Source organism: Notechis scutatus, chromosome 4, assembly GCF_049901735.1.
Source record: "Notechis scutatus isolate UNSWTSFEM ecotype Mainland chromosome 4, rNotScu1.2, whole genome shotgun sequence".
Taxonomy (NCBI): domain Eukaryota; kingdom Metazoa; phylum Chordata; class Lepidosauria; order Squamata; family Elapidae; genus Notechis; species Notechis scutatus.
Window position 1 is genome coordinate 106,639,448 of NC_142012.1, and position 18,605 is coordinate 106,658,052.

General features: G+C 39.6%; 1 protein-coding gene across 3 annotated transcripts in view; it reads right to left on the bottom strand.

Moving 5' to 3' along the window:
- PTPRE (protein tyrosine phosphatase receptor type E) overlaps window positions 1-10,356 on the bottom strand; it is a 132,419-nt gene extending 122,063 nt beyond the window's left edge. The window contains exon 1 of one of the 3 annotated variants that reach the window (XM_026670692.2): window positions 10,145-10,356. In XM_026670692.2, coding sequence (XP_026526477.1) covers window positions 10,145-10,251 — 107 coding nt within the window. In that variant the 5' untranslated portion in view covers window positions 10,252-10,356. The remainder of the gene's footprint in view (window positions 1-10,144) is intronic. The other 2 variants (XM_026670694.2, XM_026670693.2) reach the window with 2 other exon arrangements.
- Window positions 10,357-18,605: the final 8,249 nt, after the last annotated feature.

Genomic DNA, 18,605 nt, shown 5'->3' on the forward strand with positions numbered 1-18,605 from the left:
CACCAAATACAAACTAGGCAGTTATGACCTCATTGATGATCCTCACTCTGTCAAGGACCTTGGAGTTCTCATATCAATTACCTAAGTGCCAGAGCTCACTGTAACAGCATTGCCAAAAAGGAATTAAGAGTTGTAAATCTAATCTTATGAAGCTTCTCCTCCAGAAATATCGAATTGCTAACTAGAGCGTACAAAACTTTTGCTAATACTAATACTCGAATACAGCTTTTCAGTCTGAATCCACACTGTATATCAGACATTAATACAATTGAGAGAGTCCAGAAGTATTTCACTTGAAGAATACTACACTCCTCTGCTCGCAACAGAATACCCTATATCACCAGGTTTGAGATTTTGGGCTTGGACAACCATGAACTATGCCACCTACAGTTAGACTTAAGCGTAGCACACAAAATTATCTGTTACAATGTCCTACCAGTCAATGACTACTTCAGCTTCAACCACAACAATACAAGAGCACACAACAGATACAAACTCAATGTAAACCGCTTCAAACTCGATTGCAGAAAGTAAGACTTCAGCAACAGAGTGGTCAATGCCTGGAATGCACTACCTGATGCTGTTGTTAATCCTCTAACTCCCACTCCTTTAATCTCAAACTATCCACTATTGATCTCACCCCATTCCTAAGAGGTCTGTAAGGGGCGTGCATAAGTGCACCATTGTGCCTACCGTTCCTGTCCTATTGTCCCCATTTATTTGTACCTATTTCCTGTATTCTTACTCATGTTTATACTTATACCTATTATCTTGTAAGTGATTGACAAATAAATAAAATAAACAAATACAAATAAATAAATATCACATCTAGATTTTATTCCAGAAGAAGGGTAACATTAAAAAGAGGCATTTGGGAATTACATATGAGGGTGTTGCAGATTCCATATTTAAGTATACTTCTACCATCAGAGAAAGAGTGATAAGAATAATTTTAGAGCCAGACTAAGCTAGTATTGCACTGCTCTGAATGCATTGAAGATGATATCTAATCAAGTAACAAAACATCTGCAAGAAAACAAACAAGCTCAGCTAGCACCAAGGAGTCCATAGGCTACAATTATGAGAGCCTGGGCTATTAACCTGCTAACAAAATATTAAGAGTTTTTGTAAGTCATGATTTTGCTTTAGTCAGAGCTACTTTATTTTAATTACTTTTCATATGCTTTTGGTTTACATAGCCATTTTTAAGATGGCAATTAGTTAACACCTACTTTGACACTTCTCAGAAGAAGCTAACCAACCAGGCTGACCATAAATGCTTCAGTTATGGGAAGTGTTGGTCTAGCTGGCACATTGTGGATTTGCAACTGAACTGAAGAATTTTGCAAATGGATCCATTGCTGGAAGAAGCAAAGGTAACATGACATTTTGCTTAAGCTGTGGTTAAGAATGTCCAGGCCAAGGTCTGGAGGTTAAAAGCTCATCATTAGCATGCTAAAAAAATAAATACATCTGAAGGCAGAAAGAACAATGGATAACAGACCTTCATCTTGACTTCCTTGATTTTCATCCTGACTTCCTTGCAAATTGTTTTTCTTTAACTTGGGATTTATCTTATGAGAAATAGGAATTTTGTGCTTGCCTCCCCACTCCCCCCTGTTGCTGTCATTATGTGAGAGCATCCAAATCTGTCTATCACTCAAACAGTTCTTGAACTACAGTATATTTAAATGCTTCGTTTTAAAATAATGACATTTCTCTATATTTGAATTTTTTTTATCATTTACAGGCTGCAACCATTTAGCTGACCAGAATAGTATCTGGTTTATGCCATTTGAATTCAAATAATTTTTGATCAAATTTCAACCCATTATAATCTTATACATTCAAACTGCTAATATTTACATCCTAGATTTCTTAATCTTTTTTCTTCCCATTCTAATAGCAGAAGTGTTTTTATGATAGCAACCACTATGCAAGAATACATCTGTTCCCAAAATGAACCCAACGTGATAGTAAACTTGTTTTATTCCTCCTATAATCACAAGCTGGCTAATTGAGTCCTCTTTCAAAACAGGGGGGGAAAAGCAATGTTACACACTTGACAGATTTCTTTAAAATAACAATTATATTTGTGATAACTGTGAAGTATTGGCTTATTTGCTACAAAAACTTAACCATTTCACTTCTTCTTTTGATAAATAGAGGATGAAAGATTTCCATAGTAGTTAACCTGAGAACATAAGCATATGACATTTAGTATTCAGAACAGCTCATAAAGTAGCTATATTGATGATATATAGCTGTGTGTGTGTGTGTGTGTGTGTGTGTGTAAAAACCAAATATAACCAAAGATTACAGTCAATAGTCAAATTCAAATTTTTACTACATCCTCACCATTGCAATCATCAGATGAAAACACATATACAGAATTCAAAATAGTATAAATATATAGGACAGAATATCTTATTTCTTCAGCCTTGTCTACACTCTGACTCCTTCCCCACATCAGACCTGGAAATCAAAGTTATGTTCAAATCCATCCTTGCCTACATTTAGCACAGTTAAATACAATAGGACTCATTTTTATCAAACAACCACAGTACAGGCTTACAACCGTGCAGGCTTACAACCGTGCAGGCTTACAACCGTGCAGGCTTACAACATCAACTTACAACCGTATCCTAGCCTGGCAATTACAGTAATAAGTCATGATGGTTAATAAGCAGGTCATCATATGACTAGATTTGATTTTACAACCTTTATCGCAGTAGTCATTAAGTGAATGCCACAGTTGTTAAGCAAACCCATTTTTGTATGGGGCAGTTTTTGTGGGGAACCGAAAATTATTGTAATCCATTGTAAATCACGGTCATGTGATTGCAGGGTGCTGCAAAAAGCCATAAATGGAGGTCAGTTGCTGAGTGCCACAAATTTGGTCATGCGATTGGGGAGAAAGCAATGTCAGAACTTCATAATAGGGCATAAGTACCTTTTGGATGATTGATCATAACCTTGAACAGTCACTGTGACCAGTCATAAGTCAAGAACTATCTATAGTACAGGTGAAACTTGAAAAATTAGAATATCGTGCAAAAGTTTATTTATTTCAGTAATACAACTTAAAAGGTGAACCTAATATATGAGATAGACTGCAAAGCAAGATAATTCAAGCAGTGATGTGTCATAATTGAGATGATTATGGCTTACAGCTCATGAAAACCCCAAATCCACAATCTCACAAAATTAGAATATTGTGAAAAGGTGCAATATTCTAGGCTCAAAGTGTCCCACTCTAATCAGCTAATTAATCCATAACACCTGCAAAGGGTTCCCTGAGCCTTTAAATGGTCTCTCAGTCTGGTTCAGTAGGAAGCACAATCATGGGAAAGACTGCTGACCTGACAGTTGTGCAGAAAACCATCACTGACACCCTCCATAAGGAGGGAAAGCCTCAAGAAGTTGGATGTTCCCAAAATGCTGCATCAAAGCACATTAATAGAAAGTTATGTGGAAGGGAAAAGTGTGGAAGAAAAAGGTGCACAAGCAGAGGGATGACCGCAGCCTGGAGAAGATTGTCAGGAAAAGGCCATTCAAAAGTATTGGGGACTTTCACAAGGAATGGACTGAGGCACCACACACAGACGGATCCTGGACATGGGCTTCAAACGTCAAATTCCTCTTGTCAAGCCACTCCTGAACAACAAACAATGTCAGAAGCGTCTTACCTGGGCTAAAGAAAAAAAGAACTGGTCTGTTGCTCAGTGGTCCTCTTTTCTGATGAGAGCAATTTTTGTATCTTATTTGGAAACCAAGGACCAGAATCTGGAGGAAGAATGGAGAGGCACACATTGCAAGATGCTTGAAGTCCAGTATGAAGTTTCCACAGTCTGTGTTGATTTGGGGAGCCATGTCATCTGCTGGTGTTGGTCCACTGTGCTTCATTAAGTCCAGGGTCAACCCAGCCGTCTACCAGGAGATTTTGGAGCACTTCATGCTTCCTTCCGCAGACGAGCTTTATGGGGATGTTGATTTCATTTTCCAGCAGGACTTGGCACCTGCCCACACTGCCAAAAGCACCAAAACCTGGTTCAATGACCATGGGATTACTGTGCTTGATTGGCCAGCAAACTCGCCTGACCTGAACCCCATAGAGAATCTATGGGGCATTGCCAAGAGAAAGATGAGAGACATGAGACCGAACAATGCAGAAGAGCTGAAGGCCGCTATTGAAGCATCCTGGTCTTCCATAACATCTCAGCTGATAGCTTCCATGCCATGCCGCATTGAGGCAGTAATTGCTGCAAAAGGGACCCAAACTAAGTACTGAGGTACATCTGCATGCTTATACTTTTCAAGGTCCGATATTGTTCTATGTACAATCCTTGTTTTACTGATTGTATGTAATATTCTAATTTTCTGAGATTGTGGATTTGGGGTTTTCATGAGCTGTAAGCCATAATCATCACAATTGTGACAAATCATGGCTTGAACTATCTTGCTTTGCATGTAATGAGTCTATCTCATACATTAGTTTCACCTTTTAAGTTGCATTGCTGAAATAAATGAACTTTTGCACGATATTCTAATTTTTAGAGTTTCACCTGTAGATGTCTATAGAGATACTCAGTCATCCAGGTCATGGTTGTCCAAAAAGTGCTTTTTCAAGAGGCAACTGGACTTTCTGGTTTTTCTTTGAAGATGTTTCAAAGCTGAAGAAGCTTTTTGGATGAGATACAAAATGTGTTCAAAGAAAAACCAGGAAGTCCAGTTGCCATCCTTGCCTCTAACAAGAATACATCCATGGCTCTCTTTTTTACCATTCTTAGCCATCCATTTATTTGGCACTAACAACACTTGAATGTGAAGAATAGGACAGAAATCAATGCAATGTTTGACATGGTTCCAGAACAGTAATTGTTTTGCAGCAATCTTCCCATCTCCATTCCCTTTTTTAAAATCTACTGTAGATCACAGGTGTAAAACTCGATCGCATCACATGACTTGTGATGTTTTTTGCCTTTGTGAAGCTGGGATGAGCATGGCCTGCACATGATGCATCTGTACTGCGGGCCACCGTTTTGATACCTCTGAATTCTAGATGAATCATGAGAATTTCAAATTCAGCAAAAAACCAATCAGAAAATTGATTTGCACTTTTCTTAAAGAAGTTGTAAATAGGTACTGATGCTATTTGACTATTCATTTATGTCCAGGTATTCCAAAGCTCTTAGAATTAAATATTTAATGGAAATATCACTACTTAAGGCTAAGCAAAAACAGAGAAAGTGAGATTTATTTACAAACACAAAATATTATATGAAACAGAATTGGCTAGATATACACACTGAGATTATAAGCATTTTTTTCTTATCAAGATTCTTCAAGACACTCTTTTTGCTTCATTATAATTTTTAGTATTGCACTACAGTACACTATGGCTTGCATAATAAAGGTTTAGAAAAAAACCTTTTTAAAATTTGTGTCAGTTATAATCTTGCCACTATTGGATTCATAAACAAAATGAAACTATAATTTTGCATTGGTAAATATAAGCTTGTCTTATTTTTTTCCAACCAAGAAAAAACCTGTAATGCTAACCAAAAAAAAGGATACATATTAGACATACCCGGCAAAGATGCCACTAGATTTAATTAAATTCGTTTGTCACATTAATACCCCTAAGTATTATATGCTACTCAACAGGGTAAGATTGTTTGGTGCAGTACTAAGGGAGTTTAAATACCAGGAATTAATGAAATGCAACAATGAACAAGTTCTGCTTTCAATGACCCACACAATAACTTTGCTCTACAAGATGTAATTGTAAAATAAGCACAGACCTATAAATTGCTCCTTTAATTGGATAGCATATTTGAAATTTATGAATATAAAGATAAAATGTTACTTTAAATTTGTTTATTTATGCACTTGTTACCTCAATCATAGAGTCGGGCTTACAATAATCAGCATAAAACAAAGGACAAAAATACAAACATATCATAAAAACAATAAAATGTAGATTCCCACTTATTAATGCTCCACTTTTAATTAGAAATCCATACCATGCATCTAACAAAATTAGCTACCAACTTTCAAGTTCTGAACCAACTCCTATCCAGACCAGAGGTAGCTTTGAAAAGTATTGGAAGCATAAAATTCTCATAAATCACAAAAAAAAAAACTCATTAAGTAACACTTTAATAGATTGCTCAAAACTGATACCAGTAGATTGCTCTATACTGACAGATTTAAGCAGCCCTGGAACACAGATGAAAGGTCTGGTATAATATCATTTCTGATTTTCAACAACAATGCATAACAGTGGTGTATGAACATATTGGCTGACAAATTTGTCACATAGATTGGCTGTCATATCTATAATTCTAGATTGTTGCAGTTTACTTTTCCCATATAGTTGTAATCCTGAAGCCAATTTTCTGTATTCTGCAACGTATTACGAAAAGACAGAACTAAAACCCAGACCATTATTAAATATTACAAAAATTCATGACTACTTCCAAAGCCAACTTCTAGCACCATGTGACTGTCATCTTGGAAACCATTTTTCCTTTGAGGCTTCTGGGCTGCCACATTCAGTGCCTGGGAATTTGGGAGAGGGGAATTCAAGGAGCGGTGGAAGATTAACCAGAACAACATTCCTTTCTCAGGAAGTCAAGGACATGTTACCCTACACCTGGAAGGGAGTGACTGGGGGTTGCCTTCAGTTGGAACAAAGTGAGGATGGGACAATGTGATGGATGATTGTGTGCAGTGGTTGGATTTGGGGTTAGAGAAAGCCCAGAACTTTCAGATTTGGGTTTTCCCCAGATGTGCCAATATGACATCTCTAATAAAGTGGATCTTTGAGAAGATGATATTCTTGGAGTCTCTTTCTTTGGAGGTTGTTACTTGGAATGCTGACATTGACATTTATTATATTCTTTGGTTTCTCATCAGGTTATATAAATCTTTTACCTTACAAAATATATCTCTTTACATCACCACACAATACTCATGTCTAGTCCTATTCCATGTAACTAGCTTCTTCCACTACCACAGTGTACAAAACCATGTCAAGAGACAGAGTCACTTTTCAGAGAGAGAGTAGCATATAAATGTAATAATAAGTAACTTTTACCACTGATTCTGGGGAAAATGGCACAGAATAGTACAACATTTTAAAAAAAATGTTTATTATTGGCAGTCTGAAACTGTTCATAATGTATAGATTCTGCCTTAGAAGCCTATAGCTCTGAAGAACACAAACTTCAGTGGGTATAGCCAGGTTCAGGCATAAACATTTACGTTGATTCTCATTTGCAAACTAGAAATCATGACTGAAGGACCTCAATATATTTATCCTTGAGAAGACCAGGAAAAATATGAAAGTGTTTTTCAAGTACCTGAAGATGGTCACATAGAAAAAAAAATTGGAACTATAACAACAATAAAGATGAAAAAAAATTACCTAAAGAGATGGTGAGTTAAACAGGGTTCAGACAGAAACTGAGTTTGAGAGTCTTTAATGTATATTCCTGCATTTAAAAATTAGCTGTACTAATCAGACAAAGGTACTTTTTAAAATGTATGATTATCAAATCTTAAATCAGGGGTGTGAAACTCAAGGCCCATGATCCGGATCTGGCCCATGGGGTGCTTAGACCTGGCCCATGGGTCCACCCTGGAAACAGCAAAGGACTGGCCCACGGTGCCTCTGCCAGCAAAAACAGAGCTTGGGAGGGCTGCACACAGCCTGCCCAGGCTGTTTTCAGCTGCAACAGCCTCCTGCAATCTTCTTCCATTGAAAATGGAGCTTGGGGAGCCCATGCACTCCATTTTAACTGGCAGAGGTCTGCAGGAGGCCGTTGTGGCCTAAAATGGAGCCTCAATGAGTGGTGTGGAGCTCGCCATGTCCACCCTGGCCATGCCTCCCGCCCCCGAGGTCAAGCACAACCCTGCTGAGGTTGACACCTCTGTCTTAAATCAAGAATAGGCAACATGACTATTACATGTTGCTCCTTTCCCTTTTCTTCAGATTCACTCCTAAAAGATAGTTGATTTTTACTGATGATATGGCTATTGCACTGTTTTAGCCACTCAAAGAGATAATTTAAAATGCACACCAAGCTGTTAAGCATTTGGGGAGGGGCAATATTAATATAAGGTATGAAACACTCATAAACTTACATTAATTCTTCAAGGCTGAATAAATATCTTGTGTACTATAATGCTATGTAGAAACACCAAGATTTAATAATCACAAATAAACAGGTTTGGTATATAAGTTGAATCGTCTTCAATTTATTTTAGTATTTTTGATTATATGTGGTAATGTACATTCATAATGTCTTATGAGACACATTTATTATAACACAGAATATATTTGAAAATGGCAATTAAATTAACCTGTAACCATTTAAATGACTCTCTGTCCAGGAGACCCAAGATCTAGCAGAACAATAGTACAGTACTGAATCTCAGCCATTACTCATCTAAACTCAGACTTCTCCATTCCAGAGAAAACACTGAGAAAATAAATCCCACAAATCAATATAAAGATTTTTAACACATTGTGTTCAATACCACTACAAGAAAAGAAATCCAACCAAAGCATATCAAATAGGTGCTTGGCAGATTCCTTATACCATATAGGCTAAAATATATGGTAAACTAAAAACTAAAATAAAATATATACTAAAAAAATACCTACCTACGATGTAAGAGATGAATAACAGCTAAAAACTCCAATAAAAAGGCTCATCCAAAAGCCATGCAAAAATGTATCTTTGTTAACTGCCCCCAAATCTCCCTTGTTTAGCCAAAATGCAGGAGATGCAATTAATCAAATGTGGTGCCACTGTTAACCTGGCCACCTCACAGTACTACAGTAATTAATCTCTGAGAATTTCAAAGTAACATAGTAATACAGTAATTAATCTCTTGAAAATTAGCCTGCAAGCTGTATCAAATGTTTCTCACTGGAGCCAGCATTCACACCTCCAAATTTCAGGTGCAGAGACCGGAAGCATTAGGTTGTTAAGTTCCCCAGCCCAAAATTGTATAGATGTACCATCTTCAAGTCACTTAAAAGGGAAACTTCACTACAGAATACCGCTATGTACTTCTGAGGAAGTGTGCATAGGATGTGCGTGCATAGGATGGTGGTGTCAGTGTCTCCATTCCCATTTCACACCACCGCCAACTACTGCCCCCCATCGTGTGGTCAAGAGTGAACTACCTTAGAAGGTTGTAATTTCCCCCCCTGCCCTTTACCCAACCTTATTTACCAGTAGTTTGATGGATACACGCAAACAGCTAAGTGCTCAAAATGGGGAAACAAAATGCTAGCTGGATACCAAAGGTTATCCCTCACTGTAGTTTAAATGCAAATCCATTTTCATTCCTCTTCTCATGAGTCTGAGGTAAAGCAGGAGGGAGGAGTCTATAGGAATGTGATGTGACCCTGTTGAAATCCCTAAAAACTTTCATTTTGTTCAGGTAAAGCCAGCCAAGACCAAGAAGGATACCAAGAACATACCCTTCAGACCTTGGGGAGAAGGTGGGGATGGAGACCTTTCCATTTACCATGGCAGCCTCTTCACCCCCCTCTCCCCGCCCACTGCCGCCCCACATCCCACTCTGCTGCCTAGGCAGCTGACTGGGCTCGTTTTTCATTCGAATTCACCAGGCGACTTTCCTACCCGGCCGCCACCTGCCTGGGAACTGCTTTGGCTTCCCTCCTTCATGGCGCTTGCTTTGCCAAGGGAAATGCCATTTCCGTTCCTCACACTCCCACCTCGGGCGGGCGAGCGGGCGGGCGAGCAGCCAGCCAAGCAAGCAAGCAAGCAAAGGCAACGCGGGGTACGGCGCCCCAGCCTCTCCCCCGCTCGCCTCCTCATCAGCCTCCCTGCCAGGGCACGCTTTGCCCCGGGGCAGCCGGAGCCTCTTTGCGGCGAGGGGGAGGAGGGGTCGCGTCGGTCCATGCCTTGGCGCGCCACTGGGCTGAGTGGGAGAAACCAGCTCTCCGCCCCGACCTCTGGCTGCGCTGAAGAAGAAGAAGATACAGCCAGAGCTGGCCTTAGTCCCGGCGGTGGGGAGAGCTTAGGCGGCGGCCAGCCAAACCTCGTTGCCCCGCTTGGCCACCCGGCCTCGTGTCCCGCCGCCTGTTCGCTTCGCTTACCTTCCAGGGACTCGCCCAGCTCGGCTTCTCGAGGCACGCCGGCTCCTCATACCCTCCTCACCCCGCCGGTTGCGAACCGAGGCAGCAAGCAGGGGACGCCCTGGCATTCACCCTACCCGACGCGGCTGCAGGAATCCCGTTCGCAACCAAGCAGGAAATTTCTTCCGTTCTCCCTCGCCTGCCTGCCAGCCTGCCTCCCTCTGTGTGCAGCCGAAATTCAGAGGCGGTGCCAGCGGAGCAGAGGAGCCGCCTGCTGTCGGAGAGGCGCCGTTGCAGCAGCAGCTGCAGAGATACCTTACCTGCTCTAGGAAAAAGGCACCTGGAGAACAGCAGCAGCCTTCTCGCACCTGTGACAGGACAATCGGGAACGGACTGTCCAGGCAAACTGAGGAAGGCCCTATTTCAAAGGCTCACTTTCTCTCCCTTATAACTAGAGGATGATGATATTCATCTAAAAATGCTTCCTTGCCAAAATATGAAGGAGGGGATGTGAAAGAGAAGAGGAGAAAGAAGAGTCCTCGACTTACAACTGACGACAGTGGAGCCCAAAATTTATGTTGCTGAGTGGAAATTTGTCAAGTGAATTTTACCCCATGTTACATCTCTTCTTCCCACGTTTGTTAACTGAATCCCTGCGGTTGTTAAATTAGTAACATGGTTGTTAAGTGAATCTGGTTTCCCCATTGACTTATCAGAAGGTCACAAAAGGGATCACATAATGCCGGGACACTGCGACTCTCATAAATGTAAGTCAGTTGTCAAGCATCCAGATATAAGTCACTTATCCATGCAATGGTCATAAGTCACTTTTTTCAGTATCGTAACTTTGAATGGTCACTAAATGAACTATTGTAAATTGAGGACTACCTGTATTAGATGAGACTTTGGCTGATTTCTGAAGCCAAGCCAAGTTTCCCTTGAATAGCAGTTGGATGGGAAAAATTAAGGCCTAGCTTATTTCCTGGTGCTAACTCCATCCATGGAGTTTTCTTGACAGGAAGGAGGTGTTATTTGCCACCACTTTCTTCTGAAAAGCTCATTTGACTTTACAATCCAGCTCTGGCATTTCCCCCTTAAAATAGTAACAAAATTCAGCCCCACTTACCTTCCAACCTCAGACAAGTTTCTCTACCAGGAATAGACTAGACTAGAAAATATTCAGGGAAAATGTACTGTCAAACTGTGCATATCACACTCAACTTTAGCTCTAGACAATAAATGATTGTTTAAGATATCATTCAAACCATCAGCTAGTCTATAGCTTTGATCAAAGAATTCCGCACATGTATATAATAAACTTATTTTTAAAGTTCTACTGTAAACACTGTCAATTTGTATGTTTCATTTTCTGTTATTTTTCTTCTGTCTTTACATCCCACTGGATACAGTTCTTATGATCCAGAATGTTGTAAAAAAGCCATTTCCTCATGTCTACTTATTATATGAATTCTGGCCAAGATGCATGGGTAAAAGTCAAAAGGAAATTGGAAAGAGTAATTAGAGAAACCATTTCCGTGTCAAAAATTCACTCATACACATCTTTTCAAACCCTATTAACAATATTTTATCCAAAGCATCTTTTGATCTACAACCAACAAATTGTGCTTTGATGTTCCAGCTGAGTTCACATATTGTGCTTTGTAAATAGGCTTTGTGGCCTATTTGAAAACTATGGTTGTAGAAATCAGGTAATGCATAAAACATTTACCTGTGTTCAGATCTGAAGATGAGTTGGACTGTGCTTAGAAATACATGATCAGTGTTCTTTCTCACAATCTAAGTCTATCCGCCCACAGTTACTTCAAAATTATAATTATTTCTGGTATGTTCTCCATTCCCCATCTCAAATTTTAAAGAATGCAACTCCATTTTTATAAACAAAGTTCTCTGTGTCAATTTTTCTCTTTCTTCATTAAGAATTACTTTGTTGTTTGGTTAGTTTCTATGCCATGTCCAACTCTTCGCAACTTCATGAACCAAAACATGCCAAGCCCGGGACTTCCACTGTCTACTGGAGTTTTCCCAAATTCATGTTCATTGTTTGAATGACACTATCTAGCCATCTAATCTTCTGCCATCCCCTTTTCCTTCAACCTAAAACTAAGGGAAAATTTCCTGACAGAGTTCTGACCTAGGCTTCCCAAGATCATGAATCAGACTCCTCGTCCCGATAAAGCCTCTTTTATTTAGGTTAAAGGGAATTCTTCTCCAGCAAAGTCCCAGCAAACAGTCTTTCATGAGATTTCACAACTAAAGACCTTTATCAGGCTTGGACAGTTGCCAGGCTGATATCTTCCAAACGTCACGCTGTAGCAGCAATTACTTGGCAAGAAGTCAGGAATAGATCTTCACCTTAATGAATTGAACAAATTATCTCCTGCAAACACCACTCTCCTTTCACTGCTCTTTATTTTCTATGGGAGGGGCCATTCACCGCCCACCTGAGCCTTTACTCCTGAGTCGACCCTTGTTCCTTAACTGTTCTGGCAGTTTTGCGCATGCGCACACTGGGAACAGGCTCCAGCTGTTCTTCTACCTCACTGATCTCTGACTCCGAAGGCAGTTGCTAACTGTCAGACAGCCCTGGCCCCATCTCTGCCTCCGACGCAGAGTACTCATCAGAGTCTTCCCCAGACTCCAGGACTGGCCTCCCCAACCTCCTCACTGTCCGGGTCTGCTGCCAGCTCTGCTGGATGCTGGTGGGCCACAACAGACAGTGAGAACAATTAACCAGTGGAATTTCAGAAGTTGTGTTGTTCTCCAGACTAGCCACTTGTCTCAAATTGTATGGGGCAGTGGTGGACTGGAACCAGTTTAACAACCATTTCTGTGAGCGTGTGCTTTGCACACACGCAGCGTTAAAAAAAACAATTTCAACCTCTACAGCTTTCCTTCTAGGGCAGCCCTGGTAAGTAAAACAGCTGAGCACAGAAATCCACTGTGGCACGCAAATCAGCTGAACTCAAAAACACAGATATTTAGGACAGGATAGAGCAGGGGGGCAGCTCATCATCGGAACTACCAGTTTGCTAGAACCGGTCCGAACTGTCAGCAACCCACCACTGGTATGGGGTGGATATGCTTGAGCAGGTGGTTGGACTAGAACAGGGATGTCAAACTCAAGGCCCATAGTCCTCATCCAGAAGGGTGCTTAAATCTGGGCCCATGATGCCGGCCTGGAAATAGCAAAGGACCGGCCCAGCCCAGCAAAAATGGAGCTCATGGGGGCTGTTTTGATTGGCTGCAGGAGGCCATCGTGGCTGAAAACAGCATGGGGAGGGCTCTGTTTTCGCTGACAGCGGGCTATCAAAACAAACTAAAAACAAAACAAAAGGAGAAATGTTACCCCTTTTGTATTTGAGCATGCAAGAAAGGACAGGAAAGGGGAAAGAAGAAAGGGAAAGAGGAAAGACAAAGAAAAATAAGGAAGGATGGATGGAAAGAGAGCACTGAAGGAAAAATAAGGAAAGAGGGGAAGGAAGAAGAAAGGAGAATGAAGAGGAAGAGGAAGGAAGGAAGGAAGGAAGGAAGGAAGGAAGGAAGGAAGGAAGGAAGGAAGGAAGGAAGGAAGGAAGGAAGGAAGGAAGGAAGAAGGAAGGAAGGAAGGAAGGAAGGAAAAAGAGATTATAATGAGAGTGAGGGTCTCAGGGAAATCCTGCCTTAGCACTTAGCCACCACAGGTGCCCCTGACACAAGTCCCGTGTCATGCCCACCACGGCCATGCCCACCTCCTTTCCCCCAAGGTCAAATACAACCCTGATGCTGCCCTAAATGAAATCAAGTTTGACACTGCTGAACTAGAAGACCTCAAAGGTCCCTTCCAAGTGTGTTATTCTGTTATTCTTTCACCCTCAGTCTTTTCCAACATCAGTATCTTTTCCAATGATCCATCTCATCTTTTCCTATACCAAATGAGAAAAGAGGACACATTGGAAAAAATTATTGGTCAAGAATTACTTAACAAGTAGAGAAAAGAACAGCTGCTTCTGCCAATTAAGTTACCTCTAGGGTGGATTGAAAATGGATGAAAGGGATGGAGTATTTTCACCAGCTGAGTTATTTCTTTATCACTGTGCCTGTAGCTTCCAATCACCGTTATTAATTACTGAAAGAATTAAATAAGGATTGAAGAGATTTCTAGAAGAGTTAAGACTTCTTGGGGAGGTGACAAGTTTGTTAAAGAGAAAGTCAAGCCAAAGGCAGTTATTTCATAACTGTAGTCTTGCTTCTTGCTTTTTCTTTTTCTTTCCTGTCATTTTCTTTAGATTAGCTTTTTGTTTTGTGAAAAATCCTCAGTAAATATAAATTTAAACACCAATATGTTAATTATTAATGAATTATATCAAATGTTAACTTTTATTGTGTAATGTTTATAAATAGGTCATGACTATAGCATGTCTTTAGACTATTCCACACCCATCAAAATCTGTTTTATGTGTGCAAATATTTGGCAATAAAAAAACAGGAGACATTTAATAAATAATTTCATTAACACATTATTCATTTTATGGCCTACATTCTGGCGTAGTATCATCTCAAGAAAAACACATTTATTTTTCAGTCAATTTATCACAGTTTTAGACCTCCTTTTTTGTTTGAGAACATTACTGCCTTGCCCTCTGGCTTGAATAAATTTGATGGATTTTGCACTAATTTTATCCTAGCAGATGCAAAGCAAACTGGCCTACTGTTCTCCATAGGATGATTTGCAAATATATTTAACATAATCAGAACACCATTCTCAAAAGTCCTATAGGATTTTGTCAGAAAAAATTGCAGACTGAAGGAATCTAGTCTCTTTTTGTTGTTCTGTACAATTGTTGCTAGGAAAGTTTCCAAATAATTAATTAATTATGTTTAAGTATAGTTTTACAGTGTTCTTACTTCCTTCATAAAGAATACTAGAATGGCAGTTATTAATTTTTTAGAAAAGATCTGGCATTTTGGCTTGCTGAAATATGCACCTGTGACTATGTGTCTGTGTGTGTGTGAGAGAGAAAGAGTGATGATTATGCAAGGGAGTTTGTGATAAGAGGTTCTAAGGCAGTGGTCACCAACCAGTGGGCCGGAGACCACTGGTAGTCTGCGAGAAAATGCTGGTGGTCCACAGAGAAATGTCACCCCCAAAGCACCCCTCAAAACAATTAATCCAGGCTGCGCGGGAACACAAGGCTGCACCGCCTGCATGGCCCCCAGGAGCACAAGGCTTGCATCTCTTGCTTCATGAACAACATGAGAGGACGGGGAAAGGGTGGAGGGGGAACTTGCCCCACTCACCCCACGCACATCGCCTGGGCTGCTTCTTTTCGCTTCTTTCTTCTTCTGCTTTTGGCTGCATGCAAGGAAAGCAGCAAAAGTCTTTCTTTTCTCTCCCCCAAACTCTGCCAGAAATGAGTCTTTGGGACCCTGTAAGGCATCCTGCTCCAAGAGGCTGCGACGGCATGACAAGTCTCACAAAGACTCATTTCTGGCAGAGTTTGGGAGAAAGTTGAGAGAAAGAAAGACTTTTGCTGCTTTCCTTGCAGGAAGCCAAAAGTCTCTGTCTCCCCCTGAGAACAGAGCTGGAGACAGTATCCTGTGATCCCAAATAAAGAATGACCATCAGTAGGAAAACAGAGTGGGGAATTTTCCTGCAGACTTTTTTTAGAATTTTCCCAGGGTCTCTGGTCCATGGGATTAAAAAATATGAGTTTGGTGTTCTCTGAGGTCCAAAAGGTTGGCCACCCCTATTCTAAGGCAGCAGTCCCCAACCATTCTGGTTCCACAGACTGGTAGCAAGGGAGAGCAGTGGTTGCAATGGGAGAGGGGATGATTTTGTGTATACTGGTAATCCCGCACATCACAAATGAAACTCTGTGTATTCACCCACTGCTTGCATAGCCGGGTTCCCCCCACAGACCAGGACTTGGGGACCCTTGTTTTAAGGATTCAAAAGCTTTGGCAATGTAAAACACAATGAAACCATGAGGAATACTTGTTACTCTTCAGTCATCTTTCTCCTTCAAATCTGACAATCCATACACTTTATATCATTGTGCATATGTCATGAGCCCTTTAAAGAATGTGTGGTGCTAGTAGTGAATTGATCTTTTCAAAATTAAGATGGTGATTGAATCAGCAAAATTATTTGTTGCTATGCCAATAAAATATATGCAAAATATTCTTTTCCATCCATATGTATGATATCAACTCCTACGCATATTCTGTGAGTAACTTTATTATGCATAAATGAGATTTTTTACTGCTCCAATGATATGCAACTGTTGAATAACATTTAATATTATATTTTGCAAAAAAAATCCACCCTATTTAAGTTGTTCTGGTTACTACTAAATTATCTAATATTTGCCTGAACATTGACTCTGAAGTAAGTGATTGGAAGATGTGAAATCCAGTTTGTAAGCTTTGTATCAGCCATGAACTCACAAGATTTACTGTGGTTAATCATATGCTTTGTTTGAGCCAGTGACTTGAAAAGTCCAAAAATGTCAGAATAGCTGTTATCTTGGCTTTCTTGATCAAGTCCATCTTTTCTATTTGCTCTAATTTTGCATCTTTATGATTTAGGCTGAGGGTTGGCACAATAGAAACCATCAGAAGTAAGCCAGGATGCCATAAACAAAACCATTCAATCAAGTGATCAAAAACAAACCATGGTTTCAGACAGCTTGCTATCCCAAAACCAACTTATTCTGTAATCAAGAAAACTGCATTAATAGTCAATATAATCTAAAACCCCAGGTTCAAGGAGGAGATATTAAGAGAATATTTAAGAGAATATCCATAATCTCATATTTTATTAGTGATTATACGGAATATTTTAGAATGGTACAATATTATACCTTAGTATTCGAAAGTAAATCTCACTGTATCTGAGGAATTGATTATACTTAAAGCATAAAGGTTTCCCGTGTCCAGTTGTGAGTGACTCAGAGGGATGGTATTCATCTCCGATCTTAGTTGAGGGACCTGCATTGTCTGTGAGCTGCTTCCATCATCATGTGGCCAGTATGAAAGTATAGAATGCAGTAATCTTTCCCACCAAAGTACCTATTTATTTACTCACATTTACATTCTTTCAAACTGCTAGGTTGGCAGGAGCTAGGGTGAGAATGGGAGCTCACTCCATCATGTGGCACTTGGGTTTCGAACCTGAAGTCTCAGTTTTCTAGCTGACAAGCCCAGCCTTTTAACTGCTGAGCCATTGTGCCACTCTGATTATACTTACTAAAACAGAAAAAATAGATATTTTTTATCACTTAAATTTCTAGACTGCTGTCTTGCTATCTTGGATCATTGGCAAACTTAATCTTTTTTGAGAATGACATGTTATATAGTATACTGCTTATGTAAGTTTCAGAATATGTATGTTATCATACACTGTTGTGAATGTTATTTTATGTCTCAAATTAATTCAAAATTTCAATTTGAATATCCAGGAAAAATGATGATCTGAGTGAATCTTTCCCAAATCATACCTTTTTAGAAGCTTCACACCAGTTTAGAGTATATTAATTTTATCATTATTAATGTTCTACGTGTATACATTGTAAAATTCATTAAGTCTTCCTATTTCTTTGTGCATCTCATTTTAAATAAGAAGGATTCTGCATTCCTTGCAATCAACATGCAAGGAAACCTAAAGAGTATTTACTGAGGAATTTCCCTAATATAACAATGATTTTTTAAATATTTGTATCACTACTTTTATAGTTCAATTTCTAATGATAATTGAAAGTGTGGCTACTATGTATCTACAGTAACATACAGCACCATGTGATCAGTTTTGTCCTTTATTGAGACTCCTAAAACATGGATAACCATAATCATAGTTAATCTACGGTTCAAACTCTCTATTGGGAATTGACGTGAAATCACAAGTTAGATTTTTATGTACTACACATTATCTTTAGGAACTATCTAAGTACTGGCACTCAGTGGTTGCAGGAAGGTATACAGGAAGTCCTTGTTTATTGACTGTCTTGTACAGACCATTTGCAGATACAATAGTGGTGAAAAATTAACTTTGTAACCAATCTTTGCACTTATTATCTTTGCAGACCTGTAAAAACCAAGGAAAACTGAAGTAAGGTGGTAAGCACAACCGTGCTTTCATTTAGCAACCACTTTACTAAACAACCACTTCGTCTTAAAAGAGGGTGGAGTGTATATGCCATTCAGATCTTACAAAATGAAGTAATTCTTACTTTGCCATGTGTTTTTTTAAAGCCATGACCTGCCCCATCCCCCAAAATTTTAGAAATATCATGAATTCTGAATAACTCAATAAATAATTGTTTCATCATTCACCATATGGAGCTAAAGTTTAACTTTGCGGCTTCGTTTTAAAAGTCTCAGCGTGTCATGAATTGGATATATTTCTTGTCACCATGGTAATGTTTTTTACTGCAGACCAAAGTTCAGCTATTTTATTTCCTTATTACCATTACTGTTAGTACAA